Genomic DNA, 24,108 nt, shown 5'->3' with positions numbered 1-24,108 from the left:
GGAGTCCTGTAATGTGCTGTTCAGTCCAGGCTCAGAATAAAAGCTGAAGGAGAGAAGGCAGCCCACATAAAGAACTGGTTGTAAGTAAGGTTCCTGATTGAATAAAAGGGTGAGAAAACTTTATTAGATCTTCTGAAGTAAGATTAATATATCAGATGTTTGGGATATTGACAAGGCATACAAGCTCTGATAAAATAACCAACTGTATATAAACAGGCTTTAAACTTGTAAATGTAAGTTAATTTTCTTTACAAGTCACATACACATCAGATGAGATATTTATTAAGCCTGTCTTGTTGCAGGTGACACAAAAATTTAAATGCTATGAGATTACCAACAAGGGAAGAACTATCATTAGTCACATTATTAGTACAACAGGAGGAGTTTCACATTTCATCTTTTCTTTGTCTTTGAGGTAATACAAACATTTGATCACTAATATTTAACCACTAATATTAGAAATAAATAATCTTGTCTCCTTTACTCTGCCACACATTAACAGATACCTTTAGTCAACCCAGTTTTTAAAAAATGAGAGTATGCTAATTTCAGCGTTGAAAACTGGCACAAGAAAGAAGCTTGGGACTTGTGCAGCGCAGCAAGAAACAGACATCACAGAGATAATGAAGAGAACACCCAGAAAAACATCCCCTCCTTCTTACAGTCAAGTCACAGTCTTTAACCATCTAATGTGATCAGAGGCCCTTCTCTAAGATGGCAGGACTCTCACTCGCACCCTTTTTGCAGAAAACAAAAAGCAATATGCAGCTCTGTTGGGAAAAACAGAGAGCTCCTTTCAAAATGTCATACCCGAGCAACTCATCTGCAGCTCATGACCTGGTGGGGCCTGTGCTACGAAGCAAGTTCAACATACCCAGGATATCTTTTCGTTAGTTGGCTTCACTGAGCCTAACATTGGCCGTCCAGATAACCAGTACTACGAAGCTGGCTATCAACTAGCTCAGTCAACTCTCAGTTTTCCTATCCAGCTATGAGCGTGTTCATGTGAAAGAGGCAGGGTTGATAACTATGAGTGACATCATCAGAACCATGAATGAAGTACTGAATATGATATGCGATACCAACTACCTGCAGAAAACATCTGTAATCAACCAAGTGAAATGTAAACGAGCCTGTAATCATACAACAGAATAAGAAGATGTAGAAACACTAGAAATAATTTTCCAATATTAAAAGTAGGCTAAGGCTTAAAATACATGTAGGTATTATTATATATAACTTAAGTATAGAGTGAGTATTTTTTGCTATTTAGTTGGATGATAAAGAAACCATTCTGAATATGTCACATAAAAATACTTAAGTAACACCAGACTGTTTCTGCTACTGAAGCAAAGAGTGGAAAAATAGTTAATGACTGATGAGGTCTGTCTGACCCAAATGTTGCATTTATAATCATGGGAGCCAATTAACAGTGTGTGGATTATTTTTCTAATAAAAGACAATCTTTCATTTTTATTTCCAGTTATCATCACACAGTTGTCTCGTGTTATTCTGAGCTACAGTGATGGAATCAGAGTGTAAAATCATCCACACTGTCAGCTGCTACTCTGGGGATAAAATCAATTTAGCACATGAAAATGCAGCTAAAATCATCATTATGTATTTAGTGTCGTAAACGAGCTCTCAATTTGTTAGAAGCTCTGTTTTAAAACCAGAGTGGAAATAAAAAGCCTGGAATAATAAAATGTTTCTACTGACCTATAAAAGTATATATTGCTCTTTTTTACTTGTCACTTTATTGTAAACTCAGGGCTTTTGTCCATGTCGGGATCCTGTAGGAACAATGACTCTTTATTTCCAGTAATCTGATTGGTCAGTGGTCAGGGTGTTGACAGGTTGTGATCCGATCCTTTGACGTTAACCTGCTCTGGAGAAGGTTAGCTGTTCAGGCTACGTTACCATGGTGATGTACCCGGTAAGAAGTGAACCATCTTCATAACCCTGAAAACCCAGAGTTTAACCTGAAGTTACCTCACTAACCCCAAATCCTGCTTCGTAGTACAAGTCCCTGGAATAAATGTGATCCCCAACAACCAAATTAAAGTCTGATATAAATGCCAGACTAAGTCAATAACACACAACCAGCCAAAGCAACAACTCAGAGCTTGTAATTCCTTGCTGATTCTTCAAACAAACACGGCCATAAAGGTATTTAATATTTACATCCACAGTGAATTTCTGGTCGAATCTCCTCTCAGATGTATATCATGGTTATTTTATTGTTTCTTGCAGAGGCAACACAGCTGAACATTATAAGAGACAGATGGCTGTTCTCTGTGTGTATTCATTTGTTTCACTGTGGTGTTTCAGTGCTAGAACATAAAGACATACAGGAGTTAAAATGCCCTTCTTCATTTAAATACATTTACATAAATCCCGTACATATATTTACATAATTTCCCCAGTCTTGAATTTTAATTTCACATTTTTAATAATCTAAAAAGGAAAGATTTGGAAGGTGCACCAGGAGGCAGGTAAAAAAAAGTTAAGACTTGAAATGCTGGGTGCTTGAAATAATGTTTTCTTGTTTCTCTTTGCTTGTGTCTTTAGCATGTTGGATGCATAAATTTACATAAATTCCAATAATGAATTTACATAAATTCCTATTTTTTTACTCCCAGTATAAATGTGAAACAAATGGAATATGCACCATTTCAAACCGGTTAAAGAGTTTAAGGGTTGAAATGTGTGCTGTGCTGCCATAAAACAATGGTTATCAATCAATTTGTATACACACAGTTGCACAGTTGCTTGTGTTCTTACCATGGTGCATGTTTTATATTATATTACAGCACACATTTGTTGACACATTCATAAGCTAAAGCATGTCTCTTCATCTTCTTACTGAGGGACGTTGCAATAGTATTTCATTTAGTCTTGTTCATCTTGTCCTTTAAAGACTATCAATTATCTGTGAGTACAGAGAGAACAGCCAGGGAGGAGACATTTAAAAAAGCAGTAAGAAGAGAGAATAAACGGCTGAGTTGGTCTTCCAAGTCAAAAGGGCTAATTCAATTTGAATCGCAAAACAGATCTCCACTCTGAGTTTAATGTGCCATTGCAGGTGAGACTGCAGTGTTTTTCGGACTCTGGTTTAATTTTTTTCCTGCCATTTGTAGCACAGAAGGCAGCGCTTTGAGTTGTCATGTTTACTCCTGGATTTAAAGGCTATTACTTGGTGAGCACTTGAGGATGTAAAGACATCCGCTCGACTCATTTCGTTCTGGCATGAATATGGGTGTGAAAAAAAAAATGACAGATGTTTCAAAGCACTCCCTTTTATGGATTCAGAGAGAGTGTTGCTGTGTGTGTTTGTAACATGCATTTTGATATGTGTGCTTTCAATTTATTGAAAAGCCAGACTGAGAGACATGCACACCTCACGTTTTCCTGTAAAAATGCTTTTCTGTGCAGAGCGGTTTGTGCCATGTCACTAAGAAACATGAAAGCCGTGATGAATCTGTGATACTGTGCATTTTATTAGCCTGCGATAAATGAGAAATATATTCAAAAAGATCAAAAGCTGTCAGTCAAGATGTTTCAAATCCTCTTTTCCATTCATCGCTCGTGTGTGTGTGTGTGTGTGTGTGTGTGTGTGTGTGTGTGTGTGTGTGTTTGTGTGTTTGTGTGTGTGTGAAAACTGCTTCTGTGGTAGCAAAAATGCTGATTAATGATTAGTGATATTACTGCAGAACATAGAGTGACTGAAATCTGTGTGTGAGAGAGAGATGAATGTGATTTAGTGAGAAAATTGGTGAAATAAAATGTTCACTACAGTATAAATGAGCCTGTCCTCCAAAGAAAAACGACACAATAGGTCAGTCGCCCAAAAACGACATATACAGTAGTTATGTTTGAGTGACAGATGTCATCTGGCGGGTGAAGTAATTATGAACCAGAGCGGTGGCACATTTCAGATGACGTCTGGTTCCTCATATGGAGGTGGTGGGTTGGGTGGATGGATGGTATAACCCAACAGTAGACTTTGCCACAGGTCACACACAAGTTTTTAAAAAATGTAACTATGATCGTCCCCCAACCTTAACCCCGTGGTTATTATTGTAGCCATGATGACGAAGGTGGCCTAACACCAAATGTTTCTCAAGTCTTAACAAAGTGATCATTTGAACCCAAACCATGATCTTTCCCTAAACCTAAACAAGTGGTTTTTGTGCTTAAACCTAACCAGACCTTAACCACAGCGTTGTCACACCATAAAATATCATGATTTTTTAGCAGTAATTTGTAATGGTTTTGAAAAGCACAGACAAATGATGTCCTGCAGATTACTTCCGATAAGAGCCAATGTCATTCTGCAGTGCATGATCAAACGACCTATATGGTCATTTAATTTGGAGGACTTGTTGGTATTAATGCACTCTTAAAGTTTGCTCTTTGACTGCATTAAAAGCTCATCATGAGGGACTCCTGTGTATGCACTTAATGTATATACGCATCAGTTTGCCTATTTTTATAGCTTTGAACATTGTGTGTGTGTGTATGAGTGTTTTGAAGTGCAGTCTAAAGGTACCTTCAATATGACAAAATTACCTGTCACCCAGCACTAAGAAAATATGTCACGGGTCAGATGTAAGGACGCAATTATATGCACATCACATAGGTGCAGGGCTTTTAAAAAACTCCACCAATTGGAAGAGAGTAAGGCCTGTATGCTTACTCTAAAGCCACAATTTTAACCATGTTTCAATCCAAGTTGGATCAGGTCAAAAAGTTTTAAAGAATGAATCCCACAGGCTCTATGGTGGCAGGTGTAGGTAATCATCCAACCTCCCCAACATCTCAAATCAATCAACAATTATTCAAAAATTCAAAAAAGGGACATCTCAAAAAAGATAATACATCAGCATATCAACAATACATCAAAATATCATATATATATATATATATATATATCAATAAATAATTTTAAGCTAGAGGAAAGGGGGACCTTAAAAAACATCCTTGAGAATACATATCCAACCCTAAATAATCACATCAGGTAATTCTCCATACATATATTGTATTATTATACTGATATACAGAAATATGTGTGTCTCATGGTCCAGACTGTGAAGAGATAACAAGAAGTTACACCTTAATTAATCTGAATATTGATTTACAAAAAGTGGACCGTGGTATCATTACACATTCACTAACAGGGGACCACCAAGTCTCACCTTGCAAGGCAGCTGGATTCGCAAGATCAAGATATCACAAGATCACGCAAGAATCCATCTTGTCAGGCTTCAAGTGTCTGAACAATCAGTGTCCGAACAATCAGTGTCGCCAATCCAGCCGCCTCGCAAGATAAGACAGTGATGGACAGATGGTTCATCCAATCACCTGCCAAGTATTTTCTGAAAGTGCCTGCCCTTTTTCAAACAGTTTCCAAGGACGACTTCTCAGATGGTTCTGTGTAAGAAACCATGCGGCGCATCAGGTTACACCAAGGCAACAGGGAACATTTTGCTGGTTCCCTGTTGGTCATGCTTTAATAATGATAAAATCATGTTTAAAGCCCTCTGGTGAAATTATTTTAATTTTGGCCAAGAGGGGACCGGCAAGTGTGTGAGTTTTAAAGCTCATACTCAGCAGCGCCCCTGCAGGCTGGAGCAGGGATTTTAACAACCCACTCAAACATGTTGTTTATTCACACTCTTCTATTGTTTGGATGGCTTAAAGTCCCAGGGAGGTTTTCAGACTGTAGAGGGGCTATTTAACAGGCCACTTCAGAAGGGAACAGTCTCTTCAAACATGATTTGATCTTGTGTTTTTGTAACAAAGTATAAAGGCTCAACTTTAGTGGATGTCCAACTAGTTTCAAACTTCACATTGTATTAAAATTACCCAGACACTAGGGGAATAATAAGTATTTAAAAAGAAAAGAAAAAGAAGACCAGGATAAAATTTGTAATAAAATGGTCAGCAGTAAGATCATTTCTTTTCTTATCATTTCTTTTGATAATTTCTTTCTTGAACCACTAAAGAGAGACGTGTGTGTGTGTGTGTGTGTGTGTGTGTGTGTGTGTGTGTGTGTGTGTTTGAGGACTCTTGTCCCCCAGTGGCTAATTTGTCCTCTTCACCTTTTTTCTGCAGCTTCTCTATGGATCAAGGAGCCTCTGCAGCAGGAAAGGTGAGATTCACAACAAGCTATTTGTCTTTGTGTGTGTGTGTGTGCGTCTGTGTGTGTGTATGTGTGTGTGTCTGTGCAGAGTAAATATAGATTGTGTGTGTGTGTGTGTGTGTGTACCAGAGTTTCTCTCTTTAGGCATAATTATCTATCTATCTGTTGGTCCATCCATCTGTCCAGTCGTGTGTTATCACCACCATCTGCTCTTGTGTCAAGTCTTTTGTCATTGATTGGGAATGAAGGAGCTGTACCTGTCCAGTCTCATGTTTTACTTGTCAAACACACATTTTAATGTCTCGCCTTAGAAAATCTCACAGATTGCACATAACCACATAACATGAGCATTTCTTTCTACTTTTATTAATGTGTAATCACAAATTTCAGTTAATCAATATACCAATAAATAAATAACAGTCTCAACAACATTTCACAAAAACAAAGAAACGGGACAGAAGGACATTTTTGCAGCACTGAAAATGAATTGACCACAATTTTGATTTTCAATAGATTTTTATAGTCAAGTTTTAAGTAATTTATCAAGCAAAAAGGACAACCATTTGCTTGTTTCACCTTTTCTCTGTTTTAAATCATTGCAAATTCAAAATCTGTCTGTTTTGGACTGTTGGTCGATATGAACAAGCAATTTGAAGACATGACCTTAGCCACCAAGATCCTATGATAGGCATTTCCCACTATTTAAAATATTTTATAGACCATGAACAATGTAAAAATAATCAAAAAATGAATGATTAATAATGAAAATAATCATTAGTGTGGGTCCTAAAGCGCTGTAATCCTACTTCAGTGATAAATGCAGATGAGCAAGCAGAACTGGTGTCGTGCTTCATTGGCTTTGTTCCTAATACGACTGTCATATTTCAGAGATAGTGATGGCTCTGGCCTGCAGGAGAGGAAGCACTACTGCAGTCATTTCCATTGTTTGATAGAGTTTTGGTCCATTGCAGGTTTTCTGCACGCACTTGGAGTTTTATATATGGATTGTATTCATTGGATGTCATGTTTTGGCTCTTCATTCAGCTTGGTATGCTTACTGTAGTACAGTTAATGCAACTAAAGCTATCAGATACACCCCATCAGCAAAAACAGTCTTGTGTTATTACCTTATATTATAAAGCTGTCCTCAATTCACTCACCATACAGCCTACTCCCACTGTCTTCACTGTTGACTTTGACTCTGACTTTGCTAAGTAAGAGAGGGTGTGTTGGAGGAAAGTTGGAAGAGACAGCAGCTGACGGTGGAGAAAGAGAGGGGACAAGAAAGAGGGGAGGAAGGTGAGAGGGAGAGCTCACTTTTCATTATGAAAGCCCTGATGGACAGTCTTCTCCTGACAGAGGAGGGAGACAGTGTAGCAACACTGTGAGAGAGAACAGAGAGTGAAGATGGAGGCAGGGGATATTTTGAGCGGAAGACATACATTTCCTGCACACTTGTGTCTAAAGATGGTTTAAAAGTAATTTATAGACTTTGTTTTAAACCATTTGCTGAACAGCACTCCGCTGGTGTGCACAGTAGTGGAGTGCCCTTTTTGTCAAAAGTGCTCTTTTCAGACAGAACAGCTAAGATGAATTATACTGGGGGCACTGCGAAGTGATCAGGAGCTATGAAATAAAAGGTGTAAAGAATTTGCAGGACATTTCATAAATGTTGCAGTTTCTCCACTATATATGCAAGCTGGCAAATCCATCAACTCACCAAACAGACAAATCTTCATGTACCTAAACTATGAAATGAATTGTGAGTCAAGACCTGGTTAAATTAAGACTACTAAAAGTATTTGGTTAAGGTTAACTAAATATTGTGTTTGTGTTCCAAAGAATCCAACACTGAGGTTGCCTTGGTGGCTTAATGGTTAAGGTGCATAACCGCACATAACACATAACCGCACTGTCCACAGTTTGATTCCTGGCTGGGGGATCCGTGTTGCATGTCATACCCCCCCATATATATTTATGTGTGTGTATATATATATATATATAAATATATACATACATATATAATTTTATTTGTGAATGCCTGCAGCTTTACAAACTGTGTGGTAGTCATGTGTGAAAAGCATTTCAGCAGCCTCCACTAGTCAGCATGGTGAATTTATGACCACTTGGTTGCCTTCATCCTTTCCAAGAATTTACAGGACACTTGGCTTCTCATCCAGTTCCTTATCCAGTATGTGCAGAGCAATAAGTCCAATTCCCTCCAATGAATAACTGCCAGAACTGTGAGGTACCACACTGCAACTGTTTAGGTGGACTGTACAAGATTTGGCAGTGTTAAAGACACTGAATAGATAAATAGATGGATAGATAGATAGAGTACACAACACAAGTCTGTATTGCAAAGTCAAAAATACATTTTTCCAAGTTAAATTTTCCCCATGAGACGTTATCCTAGTAAAAAATTCAGCAAAGTTTGTTCTTCTGGAGAGCATCATGCGTGGGACCTGTAGCGTTCCTATGGAAATGCTGTTTAGATTGTTTGGCATTTCTGCTTTTTTCCACAGTTCACAGTGAAATCAAGGTGACATGACAAAGGTCCCAGGCTGGATGTAAGCCTTTGATGCTGCATTTATATAACTGATGTCTGCATATGAAACTGGCAGAACACCTGGGAAATGTGCTCTTACAAGTTTTCACACATGCCCCCTCAGTGTCTGTGCATCACTGCCACACAGATATAACGAGAGGTAGGAATTTGATACAAAGACATGATTAAAAGATTCCCAAACTCGCAAACATACAGCACCCTGACATCTCTGATTTGTGATACTGCAGAATATTCCATCCATCCCACATTTTGTATAATTAAAAAAAAAACATGCATGCAGATGAGATTTGAGTCTGTCCTCATTAAGGTGCTGTAGAGGATAAATAAGCTTTATCAAACATCATGCAATCCTCTCAGGTTTGAAACCAAACCCTGACATAAAAGTTTCATCAGATGTGAGACATTACACCGATGGTTCATTTAGAAATATCTGAATGAGCAGAGAACAAAGAATAAGCTAATCCTGAGATTAATTCAATCATGAGGGTCAAAGCTAATTTTTCTCTCTCTTCTGCAGTGCAGCCATCAAAGAAGCAACATGAAAATACAGACTTTTACATTTATTAATTTCACTCTGCTATCCAGCCCTTATCTTTCTTATTCACAGCAGAGCGGCTCAGTTGGTACACTTAATAAAACAGGAAGGTATTTAGTATTGTGAGCTATACATGTATAGTTCACAATACTAAATACCTTCATTATGATGAGCCTTTGGACCTCACAAATAGCAACATATCAGCATTTTAACTTTTTAGAGACATTTTTACTCCCACTATAAAGGTTGTAATGCCCTACAGCAGGTCCTTAAAATATTGGTTTGAGGACACCTTTGTCTTCCAGTATTAAAAACAGCATATCATTGGTTTATTGCTACATTGAATTCTCTAGTGACTGAAACAACAGTGGAACAGTGGTATTTCTGATATTTTTTCTCATACATAAAAAAGACAGAATACACTGATTTGTACAGTAGATAGTTTGCCAGTGACTGTCAACACAGTCAGCATGGCAGGCTTCTGTCCTTCTCTCTCCATGTGTGGCAGTGTCAATATCCGTAAACCAGCAGCTTTAACCTGCTCCACTGTCCTGTGCAATCCCCCTCCATGCATTCCTCATAGTCACTGAAGTGAATTTGATACAGACTGTCATTAAAGTGTCAACAATATGATATTGGTGCTCTAGTGTCATGCTGTGTCAACCATGCTGTGCATTCATTTCAAAGCCTCGTCCTATAGGCTGACCTTGATCAAATACGTGTTGTTTGATGAAAGTGGTGCCTTTTGATGTTGAAGATGAAACAATCCTTAGAGGGCAGAATCAGTGTGTGTGTGTGTTTATGTGTGCATCTTAATGTGTACGTGTATACTGTATGTTTGCATGTGTTTGCATCTAAGTGGCTGTGTGTATTATGCTTTTTATGTATGTGTAAGTTCTTGAAACCATACTGGTTATTTCACATGATAAATGTATGTATTTTATAACTTTTTGTGCCTTAGACTGTGTTGGAAAGGTAGTTTTACTAAGAATCATAACATGATGTAATTTGTCGGATTATTTGCTTGTGTTGCCAAGGAGGTGCCACTTTACATTAAATCTAATCAAACCAAAACCTCACAATCCTGATGACAAACATTACCTGAGTTTTCTTATTTTAGGTAATGTATAATTAAAGGGGATGTATCATACAAATTTCTAGGTCTATATTTATATTGCGGGGCTCTGGTAAATCAATGATTTACAGTTCAAATCCCTTATTTATACTTATACTGGTCCTTTATGCAGCACCTCAGTTCAGCCTGCATGAAACAGACTGTTTTAGCTCCTGTGCTTTTTAAGGCCTCCTTCCCGATGAGCCCACTCTGTTCTGATTGGCTAGCTTCCAGCAGCTGCCCCTCAGCAGACTTCCACGGGCTCGGGAGGCTACGTAAACAGACAGTAGTAGTAGGATTTCACTTCTTTTTTTGTTCTTTACTCAAAATATAAACTTCTCAAAAAGATCTGTACTTATTTGAGCCCAAATCCGAGTTATGCAAGTAGCCAATGCAAACAACTCATGGAAGAACCTTGGCAACAACCTTAGCAACAAAGACTATGGAAGGGACAGCTGTCTGTGGCTGACATCATCACAAGGAGTGTGTACTTTGTATACTTTAGTGTCTGGGCTGTTTTTCGTGATTTGGGCCCTGTAGATAGAGTGAATGCTACAGCTATGTGGTGCACTGCCAAAACATTCCGGCTGGAACTCAAGCACTAGAATTATTGTTCCGCATGTCGGAGTAAGTAGATTACAGGTAATGCAGTAACAAAAATTTTACAGAGCAAATGGAAGCAGATAAGAAAACAAGGAGGCTTCATGCTAAATTATGAGCAAATATACTTATCAAACAGAGGGAATTAGAAATAAAGACCTCCCTCTCTCTAATATAAGCCTGCTTCCAATAAAGGACTGGTACCCTCTGCAGTTGAGGTAAATAAAGGCCCTGGCCACCGTTACCGATATGTTCAAAAAGAAAAGCAAAGAAAGAAATCCAGTTTGGTGTGGAAGAACTTGACTGGCCTGCACAGAGGCTTGACCTCAACCCCATCCTCAAAATCTATGAGATAAACTGGAACGCCAACAACAAACGCTGGCTGCAGCCATTTGCTTCTTCCCGCTGCCCATGTTTATGGAACGAGATGTTCAACAGTCACATTCGGATTTGATGTTCGGGTGTTCACATACTTTGTTTGGGTGTCCACATATGTTTGGCCATGTAGTGTACATAACATTTAAAACTAAGTTTTCATGTGCTTTAGTGAAAAAAAGCACCAAGCCCTGCTTTTCAATAACCATTGTCTTATAGCTACAGCACCTCTAGAAATCACTAAGAAGCTTGAATACATAAGTAAGAACACCACATGCTCTTTTAAGGGATAAATGTGGAGGAAATGTCAGAAATGAAACCACTGTTGTGATTATGGAAGTCAGCGTATACAAGCTCAGAGTAAGCCAAGACTACTTAAGTGCATGCAGGTGGATAGCCTGCAACTCTCTGTGTGTGAACTAGTATGATTGTGTGTGAGAGTGACACACCAAGAGAAAGAGAGGGAAAGAAGAGGCATTAAGAGGGAAAGATATGTAGCAGCGGGGCTTTAGGGCTCGGCTATAGGGAGGGAAGTGATAATTCACAGCTCTGCAGCTCCTCCATGTGAGCCAGGCAGCCTCTGTTAGAGTCTAGAGACCCCCACTGCCTCACACTATGTCAACATGTCCTCTACATAAATATTCATCTCTCTGAGAATGATCTGCCAGTGATTGTCCTGTTTAAACAAGCAAACAGATTTGTGTTCATCTTATTATTTTCTTCCTCCTTGTGTTATCTCTCCCCCAGCTGGTGCCTTTAGATTCAGCGCATCTCAGTGGTCACATCCCCTGCCCTTACACACACACACGCACTCTCCTCCCTTTGGCTTTCCTCTCTCCCTCTATCCTGTAATTGCAGCCCAAAGGCCAAAGCAGACCGATAAGCTAATTAATTAAGGATAGGTCACACAGCAATTCTCAATCATTAATTCTGTTCTGACCCCATTTGGGCCCTGATCTAGAGCAAATGAATGTTGTTTGAGATACAACAAAATGTATTACAGCAAATAACGCATGTGTCAGTCAAACCTAATTTGCAGAGATCACGTAAATTTAAAGGCACAGCAGGATTTTTAATAGGCTGAGATGCCCAGCGGTCAGTAAACTGAGCATGGATATTATGACAGTGAAAACAACATCATGTTTGTTAGTTTTGTTAGCAGGAGTGCACATACAAGCAAACACAGCTAAAACTGAACCACTTGAAAATGCTCAAACCTCAAGGCATTTAAAGATAAACTCCTTAAATTCAAAAACTGCTGGTATACAAAACTGAAAGCTAATGAGTTGAATCTGAAGATATTCTGCTTTATCATCAAGATAAGTCTAACTTTGAAAACTGATGGTTCCCAAAGCTGTCTGGCAAACAAGACAGTTGTAATTCTCAGATCTCTCTTGTTTTGCAGCAAAAAGGTAATTTTAGCCACTCCAAATGAAGTGTCACTGCAAGCATCCAGAATTCATGATGGATTCATTGTATTTTCCAGAGGTTTTAAGAGTTTTACAAAACCGCATGGGGCAATAAACAATAAAAATTGAGTACTTACGTTGGATTCCCACCACTTTAAAAGAAATGAAAGGCTGAGACTGAATTAAAGGATGCAGGCATTTTGTGAATAATGGTTAAATAACATCGACTGGCTTGAATGGAATGATAAATGCACTCACATGGGGTGTAAATTGTGCAAACCCAACTCCAGCACACGAAATTAGTATTTACCGTGAGGTTTCAAAGAATTTCATTCAGGTTTGAAAAATAAGAGGACAGGACATAGTGCATCACACAGGTTTGTAGTTATTGCAAATGAATGTGCGAGTCAGGATTAAATACGGTGGTAAAGGGTTAAACTTCACACCGAGGCTATCACAGTTTTTTTGTTTGTTTTGTTTTGTTTTGTTTTGTTTTGTTTGGGGTTTTTTGAAATTCACAAAATAAAAAGCAGCCTATGAAGTGTTGGCATTCTTTTTGGCTGGACCGGCTATGGACCAGCCCTATAACCCTGAATACCTGTCTGTCACCGACTGACTGACTCACTGAGTGATTAAGTTACACCATTGGTTGGCCAGCCCAGTATTGGAGTTTCCTCATTGGTCGAAACATTCAATCATATTTATGATTATATTTGTATGAGAAAAGGATGTTTATTGTGACGTGAGTAAATTTTACTAATCAGAAAGGTTTGTATAGAGGCATGATACTAAAAATAATAAACAATAATAATAATAAATATGGGAAATAGGCCAATTAAGTCTTCTGACAAACATGTCTGATTGTAGTGTGGAAAGCTGACCATTACCCATGTAGACAGCAATTCTTTTTAGAGTTTGGCAGTTCAGTGTTGCTTAAAGCCAAGTCGAGACACATACCGAACACAAAGACAAAGTTGATATTTTGAGATTTTCAGGATTGTTGTATATGTCACTCTCTTGAACTGAAAAAAACAAACCTGCCATACCTTTGGCAACACAGCAACTATGACATGCTGCAGAAATGTTTGGGCAGCTTTTCTGTTGACAGACTGCTAATGGAAATCAATGTGGCTTAAGAAAGCACAAAGATATCTGGCAGCATGTTTGATGTATTTCTTCACTTTACTTTATATAACATCAAGATTATAGATATCCAGATTTCAGCTGTGCCAACTATAAGCTTGTAGTATTGTAGTGATGTAATTCCTGTCTCAGTATAATCAAAACCAATAGATCTTGCCTGTCAGACAGTCACACTTCTTCTGCACTGATGCACATTGATTTGTCCAAGACGACTGAAGCAACAATCCAAAGCCTGCTGCTGAAATCTGTCTGCAGACAGCTTATCACGGACTGAACCGAAGAGCAGAAAGCACATCAGCTGTTGAAGAGAGCTTAGGTGCAATATAAATACTTTATAAATACTTTGACAGTGAGTCTGATGAGGATTTATAGAGCTTGTAAAAGTAAAATCTCTATTGGTTCACTTTGGCACCATCTTGGTAACGTCCCCAAGCAGCAGCTTTGTGACTATAACAAAGCAAGTAAATCTTTTTCAGTGGGAGTCGTCTGAATCTGAGCTCTGATGTACATGTTCATTTCATATTTTGGAAAACTGGTAGATTGTTTCAACACTGTTAAATTACTAGTTTTCCCATCTACTGCTTGTATGTGTGTGGTATTGTCTCAGTGAGATTACGACGTTCAGTACAAGTTTATGGCAGTCCTGTAAATGTCCTTAACATGGTATCAAGTCATGTTATACATGTAGTCCAGTTTTTCGCCACCCTAGCACTATGGCTCTAGTGATGGCAGTGTTGGTCAGTCGGTCCACCACTTGAGTCCTGAGTGAAATATCTCAACAACTATTGTATGGATTGCAATGAAGGTTGATACAGACGTTCATTGTCCCCAGAGGATGAATCCAACAGACTTTTGATGATCTTCTGACCACAAGGTTGACATTTGTGGTTTTTAGTGAAGTGTTTGTGTGAACTATCGGCTGGATTTTCATGAAGTTTTGTACAGACGACAATCATTACTTTAATGATTCTAAGACTTTTCCTTTACCCCCACCATGAGGTTAACATTTATAGTTTTGCATGAAATATCTCATCACCATGAAATTTGGTACAGATATTCATGTCCCTCTCAGGATCAACTGAAATAACTTTGGTGATCACCTGACTTTTCCTCTAGTGCTACCATCAGGTCAACATTTCAAGTTTTCCAGTACTTTGGTTAATGACCAATACTTGCACTACTAACAAACTGTACTTTGTGTTAAGCACTAATTAGTAAATGTTAGAATTCAAATAAACTAAACTAAGATGGTGACATTGGTAAACCATCTATTCTATATTCAAGCTGGTATTGATACTGTAGATTGCCACTTGTATTTGTAGTTTGTGCGTGTATGTTTCCTTTTGAATCATGTTTGGAATGTAGGGAGCTGATTTGCATGATCACAGCGTATTTTAGTCTAACTATTGTCTTTGTTTAACCATCAGCTCCATCAGCTGACATATGCATGTCATAAACTTCACATTGTTCTCTCCGTTAAAACGCTAGCAGACATAAGAGAGCTCACACAAGTCACTGAGGCAAAGACAGAGGCAGAAAATATGAAGGAAAAAGAGGATGATTAAACCTGAATTTATTGCAGATGCATTGATGATCGCTGATGTTACCCCTATGGGTGTTGTATCTATTTGGTCAGCATCTTTGTATTTGTAAGAGCTATTTATGATACTTGATAGCCTCTTTACTAAGGTATTATAAATTAATATCTTTATAATAAATTAACACTACTGTATCAAAGGAAAGCTAAAACACAGGCTATTTTTTATGATGACCAAACAGGCGTTCATAAAAAAAATATGCAGCATATCTTACCTAAATTAGTCTGCTTTAACTAATTGTGAGGTACTTGAAATGTGCAGTCTGTAGCTGTATTTTTCAACAAAATCAAAACAAGTGATCAATCTTTAGTAGTGGCACATACTCAATATGAGATGCCTCAGACTGTGGGGAAAAAAGCTGAATGTAAATGCCAGATCACATCTGTTACTGCTCATTTCAATCGTATACAAATTATCTTCATCTTTGTTTATTAGTCAAATGTGTAATTAATATCACCAATCACGGGCAGCGGAGATGAACTGTGGTTCGAAATACTGTCTTATAACCAAAAGTTCATCTATATTCTGGCTACACACTGTAAATCAGTCAGCCCTCCAAGAGAGTCAGGTTAATTGCCCAAAACATTAATTTCTGATCTGGTCACATGTATTGATTCTGTCGCTAATAATTTATCTTCTGATGCATGAAAGATGTGAGAGCAGAGAGGGAGAGAGAAACTGCAATAAGCGACCACTATCTATCCACTTGATCAAGATTATTAACAGACCTAAGCTGCGATAAGAGCAGGGTCGATTTCACTTCTTGGTGGAGTGTGCAGAATGAGACTGAAGCTGATTTGAGCCTCAGCATCGAGCATCGGACAAGATCTGACTGCATTGCTCAAACATCTTATACTGTTGACTGTATCAATAATGCACTCTCATGCCTCCATCTGATGGAGGAGCGTTATAGTATAATAATATATAATCTCGTAATGTGATTAAATCAAAACAGTCACCCTGGGGAATAAAGATATCTGTCATCTTCAAAGTGCATAGTGCTCATGATGTAGTAAATGTGTCTGTTGTTATAACTTCCTGATGGGATCAAGAAGCTAATTTATTGGGTGTTTCTAAGGTGGTTACATTGCAACATGGCAGAGGTACACTTGTTCTCTCTGTAGGCCTCAGGTTTAAATACCAGAATCTGCCCTGGGAGGTCAGACCCAATCTGTGCCACCATCATATGCAATCAATTTTTATAGTGTTGGCATGGCAATCTTTCCTCTCCTCTCTTTCCTAGGGTCTTCCTTGTCCTTTTTCATTTTCAGAGAAAAGGGCTTAAACTCCCCATGAGAAAAATAATGTCCTAATTTTGTTTGCAAACATAGACCGAGTGCAAAGAGGTTTGATTTCTCACAGAGAAGGATGTGAGAAATCAAAGGAAGTTTCACTTAAGCAAAAGTGTGTCGCCCTTGCAGGATCTAGTTTTCAGATAGTTGTTATAGGAAACGAGACGGAAAACACGCACACACAAACTCTAAACTGGCAGTGTATTGTCTTTGGTTTGACTTTTCTAAGTCTACATAATGATTAAAAGTTGAAGAAGTGAAATTAATTCCTGTCTGACTGCCTTCACCAGTTCAGTCATGGTTTGCTTCATTAAACTGAGGCTAGTTTAATGAAGCATATCTTTTAACTTACCTTGACATTTTAACAAACAAAAGTTGCAACCTCTGTCTCCATTCAAAGATGGTCTTTGGTGTCAGGTGTTAATAACCTCCTTCATCTTTCTGTCAACTGAGCCGTCTCCGTGACAAATGAGCCATCTGCTGACAAAGACTGAGATGCGGTTGAAAGCTCTGGGGGAAAAAAAACAACAAAAAACAAATGAGTGGATTTTGAGTTAAGATTATTCATTGATTTAATCAGAACAATTTCTGAAGTCAAGAATGCACTTTTACACATCGTCAGGTCAAAATTTCACTTTGTCCACTGCAACCAAAACTGGTGATATTACCATCAGCCTCAGCAGGACTTTGTGCTTAGCGTTAATTAGCAAATGTTAGCAAGCTAACACACTAAACTAAGTAGGTGAACATGGTCATCATTCAGCAAGTTGGCATTTAGCTCAAAGCACCACTGTGCCTTTGCCTCCCAGAGCTTCTAGCTATATGACTCTTGTTTTTATTCAGGTTAGTTTTAATTATTTTTCATTGTTATTTTTATTTTATTTTCATTAAATACTGCTTATGTATTTTCTTTTTAAGGTTTAGTCTCTTGAGGGTTGTGATGTGTATAAAATTAGATGCTTGTGTAAGTGTCTTAAAACTGCTTATGGATCAACAGTCCCAAAACCCAAAAGTAATTAGATTTTAATGGCATGTTATGAGTCACTCTCCTCCTTCAATTCTGGAAGTTTGTTTTGGAAACCTGCTTGAACCCAGCAGGGTTAGTCATCCCATTAGCTTTTTGGTTGTTAGTACAAGGAGGTCTCTAACTACCATTTGGGCCTCTTCCGCCAGCCATTTGCTTGGTTTTTCTGGGAGCCTTTGCATTAAAGCCCTTAGATGAGATATTGTCAGCGATGTTTACAGGCTAAATATGGTGCAGTGGAAGTGCTTTAAAGTGCACAGGGTTTTGTCTCCCATAAGTTAATGTTAAAATCAATGGAGGTATGATACAACAAAACATAGTTTTGAGAGGAGAATAGTCTCATATCTATTGAGAATTCTCTTTTTTTCCTTTTATCTCACTTTTTTCTACTCTTTCTATTGTTAAATAAAGTCAAGCTATAGCAGAGATAAGACTGCTCTTCTCTTGTGATGCGCTTCTCTTCTGTACTTGGCCAGTTTTTGATCCAGCTTTATCTGATTTGTTCTCTATTGATTGGATGCCGACAGCAGTAGTTGTTGTTGCTGGTCACTGTGATAACAGGGTCAGTCAGTTTATCTGGCATTTGACAAACCCAGCTAGACAATGACCTCAGAGATGGAACGTGTCCAACAAACAGACCAGTGTTACCGGATGTCCATTACCTGTAAAATCGTGGTCTTACAGTAAAATCGCCCCCTCTCTGTCCTCCTGCACCGCCTTCTTAAGCAGACCTCATTAGCAGGAGACTGCAGGTGTTCCACTCCAGTTGAGTGACGACTGATTTCATTAGCTCTCTCAAGTGCCAATTTGCCCTCTAAAATGACAGCGAGAGACATACTGACTGTTCAGATACCTTGTGTGGTTCTGTTGGTTCACTCCACGGTACTCTTGAGTTGAGTAACCGGGACACTGATGCTTTAGAGAAATTCTGGTGGTAAGCATTGCAGTGATTAAGATTCAGGCAGGGTAGAGCCAGAGTTCACCTTGGGCACTAAACAGTTGTTGGCTCTGCTCAGACCGGGACACTGGAACAACAACTGCTGATAATACAGACGGACCGGTGCAGGCGAGACTTTAGGATGAGGTGAAGGCAGAGAGAAGAGGAGGAGGAGGAGGAGGAGGAGGAGGGGGAGGACAGCATCGGGCCTGTTTCTCCTGTTTCCGTCTCATACAAATGCAGGCAAGGCACAGACCCTGAAGCTGTGACTTTGAAGTGGTGTCTTTGATTAAGGAGTTAATTAAAGAAAAGCCGCATGCTAGTGAACAGATAACTGAGAAAAAGCGAAGAATAAGGCAGTGGGAAAAGCAAGGCAGATATGGAGCGGAGAAATGATATTGGCAGCTCATCAGTTTTTGAAGTGCCGTCCTTCTGATTGGCAGGGAAGCCAGCTGGCACATTGGGGACAGATTTGAAAGCTGCAAACAAAACAAAAAAAAAAAACCTGTCACCCACATGTGTGAACGGCACAGTTTCTGTCCTGCAGCAAGTTGTGGTGTTAGCACCACAATGCATTAATGATAATGGATGATGGTAGGACAGCAGGAAGTAGGAAGTAGGATGATAATTTATACATCTGGGATGAAAAGACTGATGGCTGGTTCATTGTATGTGGGTGTAATTTATATTCTTGCCCCGATTGGTCTCACGCCTTTGTCTCCACTTCAACCCCTCTCCTGCTCCACCTTCACCTCTGGGTTTTTCTAGGCCTCTCACTCATCGCTATCCATCACCTCTTCCTCCTTCATCCACCATCATCCTCCTTCCGATTTTCACCTCCTGCCATGATTAACATCTCCCTGCCATCTTCCCAAACCCCCTCCTCTCATCTCTTCCATCCGACTCCTTTCTATTTTACTCATTTCTGTCTGCCGCCATTACTCACATCCCTCTTTATTTCCTCCCATATTTCTCCCATTCTTCCTCACCCTCCTACTCCAAAATCCCTCGTTCTCCTCACTCCAAACCTCCTCTTTATGTTTTTCTCCTCATTCTTTTCTAATCTGCTATCATCCTCTTCTTCTTTCATTTCTTCCTCATCCTTAACATCATTTCACTACCACCGCCACCACTCCTCTCCATGACCTGTTCTTGACTTCTTCGTCTCAACTTTCCTTCTCACTCCATCACCCTAAAACATAAATAACATAATTAACAAAAAAATACAAATCAATTTTAGAAATAAATCAATGAAAATAACAAATTTCTCCATTTCTTCTCTTTTTTATTTCAACATCTTTCTCCATCTACACCAGCCTGGGTTTTATAAGGGCGTGGCGGGCTCACAGGTGACCCTGTCCAGCCTGGTGAACCAGTCCCGGGCCATGCTGGAGGAGCAAGCACGCCACTTGCTGACAGAGTCGGAGCGGCAGACTATGGGCTACTACGTGGAGGAGTACCGGGACGGACACATCGGTGTGGAGCAGCTGGTCATGGCGCTGTTCGAGCTGCTCAACACGCACGCAAAGGTGAGGGACGAGGAGGCTTTTGTCAGTTTGAGAAATGAAAGAACAAAATCAAAAGAAACTATATTTTCTTTGTGCAGGAATCTGTACTATTGTACAATATGTGTGTATGATTGCTGTGAGGTTTGAATTGAAGTTTTTTCAGCCCATTGGAGATTAATTCCCAGGCTTTTTGCCGATGCTTACACTTCTGTTTAGTTTTTCTTTTCTCCTCGGCTATTAAAAGTCTCTTGATCTACTCACAGTCTGCAGTAGTTCACCTTATAAAAAAACACAATAAATCAAAGGCATTTTATTTCCAATTTCCCAAGTACACTGCTGAAAGCTTTTGCAGTTGCCTTGTACTATATTTAGAGCTACTATACAATTTCTGTAATACATGAGTTGTTCTTGGTTTAGTTTTTTTGAATTGTACAAAAGTACAACCAGAATGAATCTGAACTTAGAAAAGGGTTAATCATGGTTCAGTGAAACTTAGTTGAAATCCTACATAAATACAGATTTTTGATCAGACAAATGTTATTTGCACCAGAAAGTTTGCTTTTGAGTATTAACTGGTTACATTAACATTCAGGATCATTTTCCTCATTGGTCATCGCTTTGATTTTGCTCAATTCATCTAAAAAACCCAGACGCCTTAGAAGTTAAACCAATTACAGCAGTTGTCTGTTTACTGTTGATCAGACTTTAAATTGAGGTGAAAGTTGGGAGCAACACAGTTGATTTTAATCTGGTTTACAGATGATTACACCAACATTTAAGATAAGGTTTAAAAGTTAAGTTTGAAAGAAGCTTTAAATATGGTGGCCCTCAGAGCTCAAACACATGCATATAGGCAAAAGACAATCAAATGAAGGAAATATCTTCACCAATCTGACAACAAACATGCAACATATAGACACACAGACAACACAACCAAATACAGATATGTTGTAAGAAGAGAAAAGTTACTAAATGAAGTTTCCACTGATGAACATGCCTGGGAACTCGAGTCTCAGTCAGACTATCTCATCATACGTGTGCCCTCTTGTTTCTCCCTCCACTGTACCTTCCTCCCTCAGTTCTCTCTGTTGTCGGAGGTGCGAGGCCTGGTCACCCCGCAGGATCTGGAGCGTTTCGACGGGCTGGTGCTGCGACGTGAAATCCAGGCACTAAAGGCGCGGCAGGGCACAGCTGGAGCCACAGCGCTCCAACCGGACTCCCTGTCCATGGTGTCGTACCCAGACACCCTGACCTCGTCTTCAGCCAGCTTCATGACCAACACCACCCTCAGCTCTGCACGGGTACGCCAGGTTTACTAGTTGGAAAATAATCTGGCTCTTCTTGATTTAGTGTGCACTTGAGTTAGCTGAGATGGGCAGAGTTTTTGTGATTGTTTCCTTCTCTGTTTGGCTGTGTGTGTGTGTGAGAGAGAGAGAGGGGGGGTTGTGTGATACATTTCCATGGATTATAACAGATTCTGCTGTAGAAAAGATCCCGTTCTGGCACGGACTTTGTCGGGCTGAACAATGACATGTTTCACTGCCTTTCCGTTGATATTTGATAGGCTGTGTTTTTCTTCCATCGCAATAACCCCCTCACCTCCACCTCATCCCTAAAACCTTCCCTTTCCCCCCCTCTGTGCAGGAAAGGCTGCTCTGGCTGATAGATATGATGGAGGTAGGAGTGATGAATGCCTTTAAGTACAAACTCATACATAGAGGACATTAGAACAAGGAGATGTTATGTTCCCTGTGGGCTGATGTGTACCAGGCACTCAAACATACACTCCAAATCTCACCCCGGTTTGTGGTTTTGCAGTGAATTTGTTTGCAGTGTTTTTCTTCTTTCTTGTTTTTTCTTCCTCTACCTTGATTGAGCAACACTATAGTAAGTGTTGCTCCACAGATACTATAGTTGCAGCAAAAAGTATAGTTCTTATAAAGAAGTGACGTGTCTCTTTACAGTCCTATTAATTGTCAATAGTCTATGTTGTAATGATTGCTGTACAGGAGATGTCTGGCTGTTTCGGTGGAGGAGATCAGGGTTGCAGCCATGAAAACAGGAAGAAAAGGTCACAAAAATAACTCTCCTTGAGAGTTTTATAAAGAAAAAGATGGAATAAAAAAAATTCCTTCTATTACCAAAAGCTTTTCTGAGCTATGCTCGTCAAAAGAGATCCCTGTAAACTGTAGTGATGATCAGTGTCCTCTTGCAGACGAAAACACAACAGAGTTTGGGTTTTTGTGGACATGAAATCCACGAACATTGGTATAAACTTATTTTGAACTGAAAATCTGGGGTTTTTTTTAGTGGAACGTGAATCAATCTGTGTCCCAATCACTCCCTTATATGCAAATATACTATATTCAAGGGGATGTAACAAGATATAATTAAGACTTAATCAGCACCAGTGGCTGCTGATGGACCTGAGCACCAAGATATTTTCTCTTCACCTAGATTCCAAATGATAAAAAATGAATATGATTTGGATCTGATATCATGGCTGTGTTTGATATGTTTGAGATGAGATGTCTGATCGTCCGTGATAATTAGAAGCATTAGCGGCTGGGAATTAGTCCAAGGCTCGCAGACGTGCAGAGGAGAGACAGAAAGCTGTGTGCAGGATTATATGGTGTGCCAAACAGTACACCTTTAAATCTGTTAACCAAGGTTGGTAAATGTTTAAAGTCCACCGCTCACTGATGTGCGGGGGAGAGAGAGAGAGAGAGAGAGAGACAGCTGCGTGCGTCGATTTGATTTCAGGCACCAGGTGATGTGTGTAATCGAAGGCAACAGTTCAGTTAGCTGCTGAAGAACAGATAATAAAGTGTGTGTGTTCACATCACCGTAGACTGAAGAAAACATGCGTTAATTAACCGATGATATTAACGTTCCACACTGTAAACAGCAATGATCAGCATGTTTCATCTAAATTCACCCATTAGTAGGACAAGTTGGCAGCGTGTGATGCTGACCTGGAACTTTTTATGATGCATTTTACTTGACTGTAGTTCTGTTTTCTGCTGTGATGCAGCGGTGAAGACGGGAGCCGCTGTAGGCTCGTGAAAATGGGGACACAGTTCAATCACTAACAACTACAAAGATCCAAATCCTGACACATTAATCCTTCTATCTGATTTTGATGTGGAAAATAAAGCCCTGATACAGAGGCAAGTTTCTCGTCCTTTGCATATGGCCAAGTGCACCTTTGTGACCCAAGATGCACAAAAGAGCCAGTTTTTTGATATACACAAACCACTTGATCTTTTTACAATACATCTCACAATGGACGGATGAAATCTCAATATAAATCTGGGACAAGAGAAGGTTAAAACCCTCCCACACTCTCCCCAAAATTGTTTGACTTCCCTCCCTTCAGTAAAAACAAAAAAATACATAATCCTCTCCCTTTTCCAACCCTCCATTTTCCCTACTTAATAAAATTCATACAATCTCCAACTCTGATACATCTTAATGCTATTCTTACCCGAGATGGATTTATGTATTGTTTTTTGTGTGTATGCTATGATTTTCTTTTTTTATCAGCCACTACAGTGATGAAGGAGAAGTTGACATGCAATAAGGCCCTGTGGCTGCAGCGTTTTCACTCTGTTTTTTTAATGTGCACACTGAAAATATGCATAAAAACAGGTGAATGGACACATTATATAACAGTCTTTTGGCAGATACTTTTTACAGACTTAATGAGCCTAATATACTGTGAGACATGCTGTAGCTTATCCTTTTACTTAAACTTTTGTTCCAGCCATGCATTTAAGGCCCTTCAGAGAAATACAATGAAGCACAGCCAACTCTCACTTTTTAAATGTTTATTCGTGTGATGTGTTTTCTTTTGTTT

The 24,108-nt window shown here is 39.2% G+C and overlaps 1 protein-coding gene across 3 annotated transcripts in view; it reads left to right on the top strand.

Moving 5' to 3' along the window:
* Window positions 1-24,108, top strand: part of whrna (whirlin a) — a 140,093-nt gene that overhangs the window by 93,698 nt on the left and 22,287 nt on the right. For 2 of the 3 annotated variants that reach the window (XR_006398802.1, XM_044333396.1), the window contains exons 5-8: window positions 6,118-6,154; window positions 20,058-20,270; window positions 21,329-21,550; window positions 21,894-21,926. Coding sequence is in view for 2 of the 3 variants with exons in the window: in XM_044333396.1 (XP_044189331.1) it covers window positions 6,118-6,154; window positions 20,058-20,270; window positions 21,329-21,550; window positions 21,894-21,926 (505 nt within the window). In the remaining variant the exon portion in view is untranslated. The remainder of the gene's footprint in view (window positions 1-6,117; window positions 6,155-20,057; window positions 20,271-21,328; window positions 21,551-21,893; window positions 21,927-24,108) is intronic. The other variant, XM_044333397.1, reaches the window with a different exon arrangement.

Source organism: Thunnus albacares, chromosome 18 (genome assembly GCF_914725855.1).
Source record: "Thunnus albacares chromosome 18, fThuAlb1.1, whole genome shotgun sequence".
NCBI classification, from domain to species: Eukaryota; Metazoa; Chordata; class Actinopteri; order Scombriformes; family Scombridae; genus Thunnus; species Thunnus albacares.
This window is presented reverse-complemented; position numbering and strand designations above follow the sequence as displayed.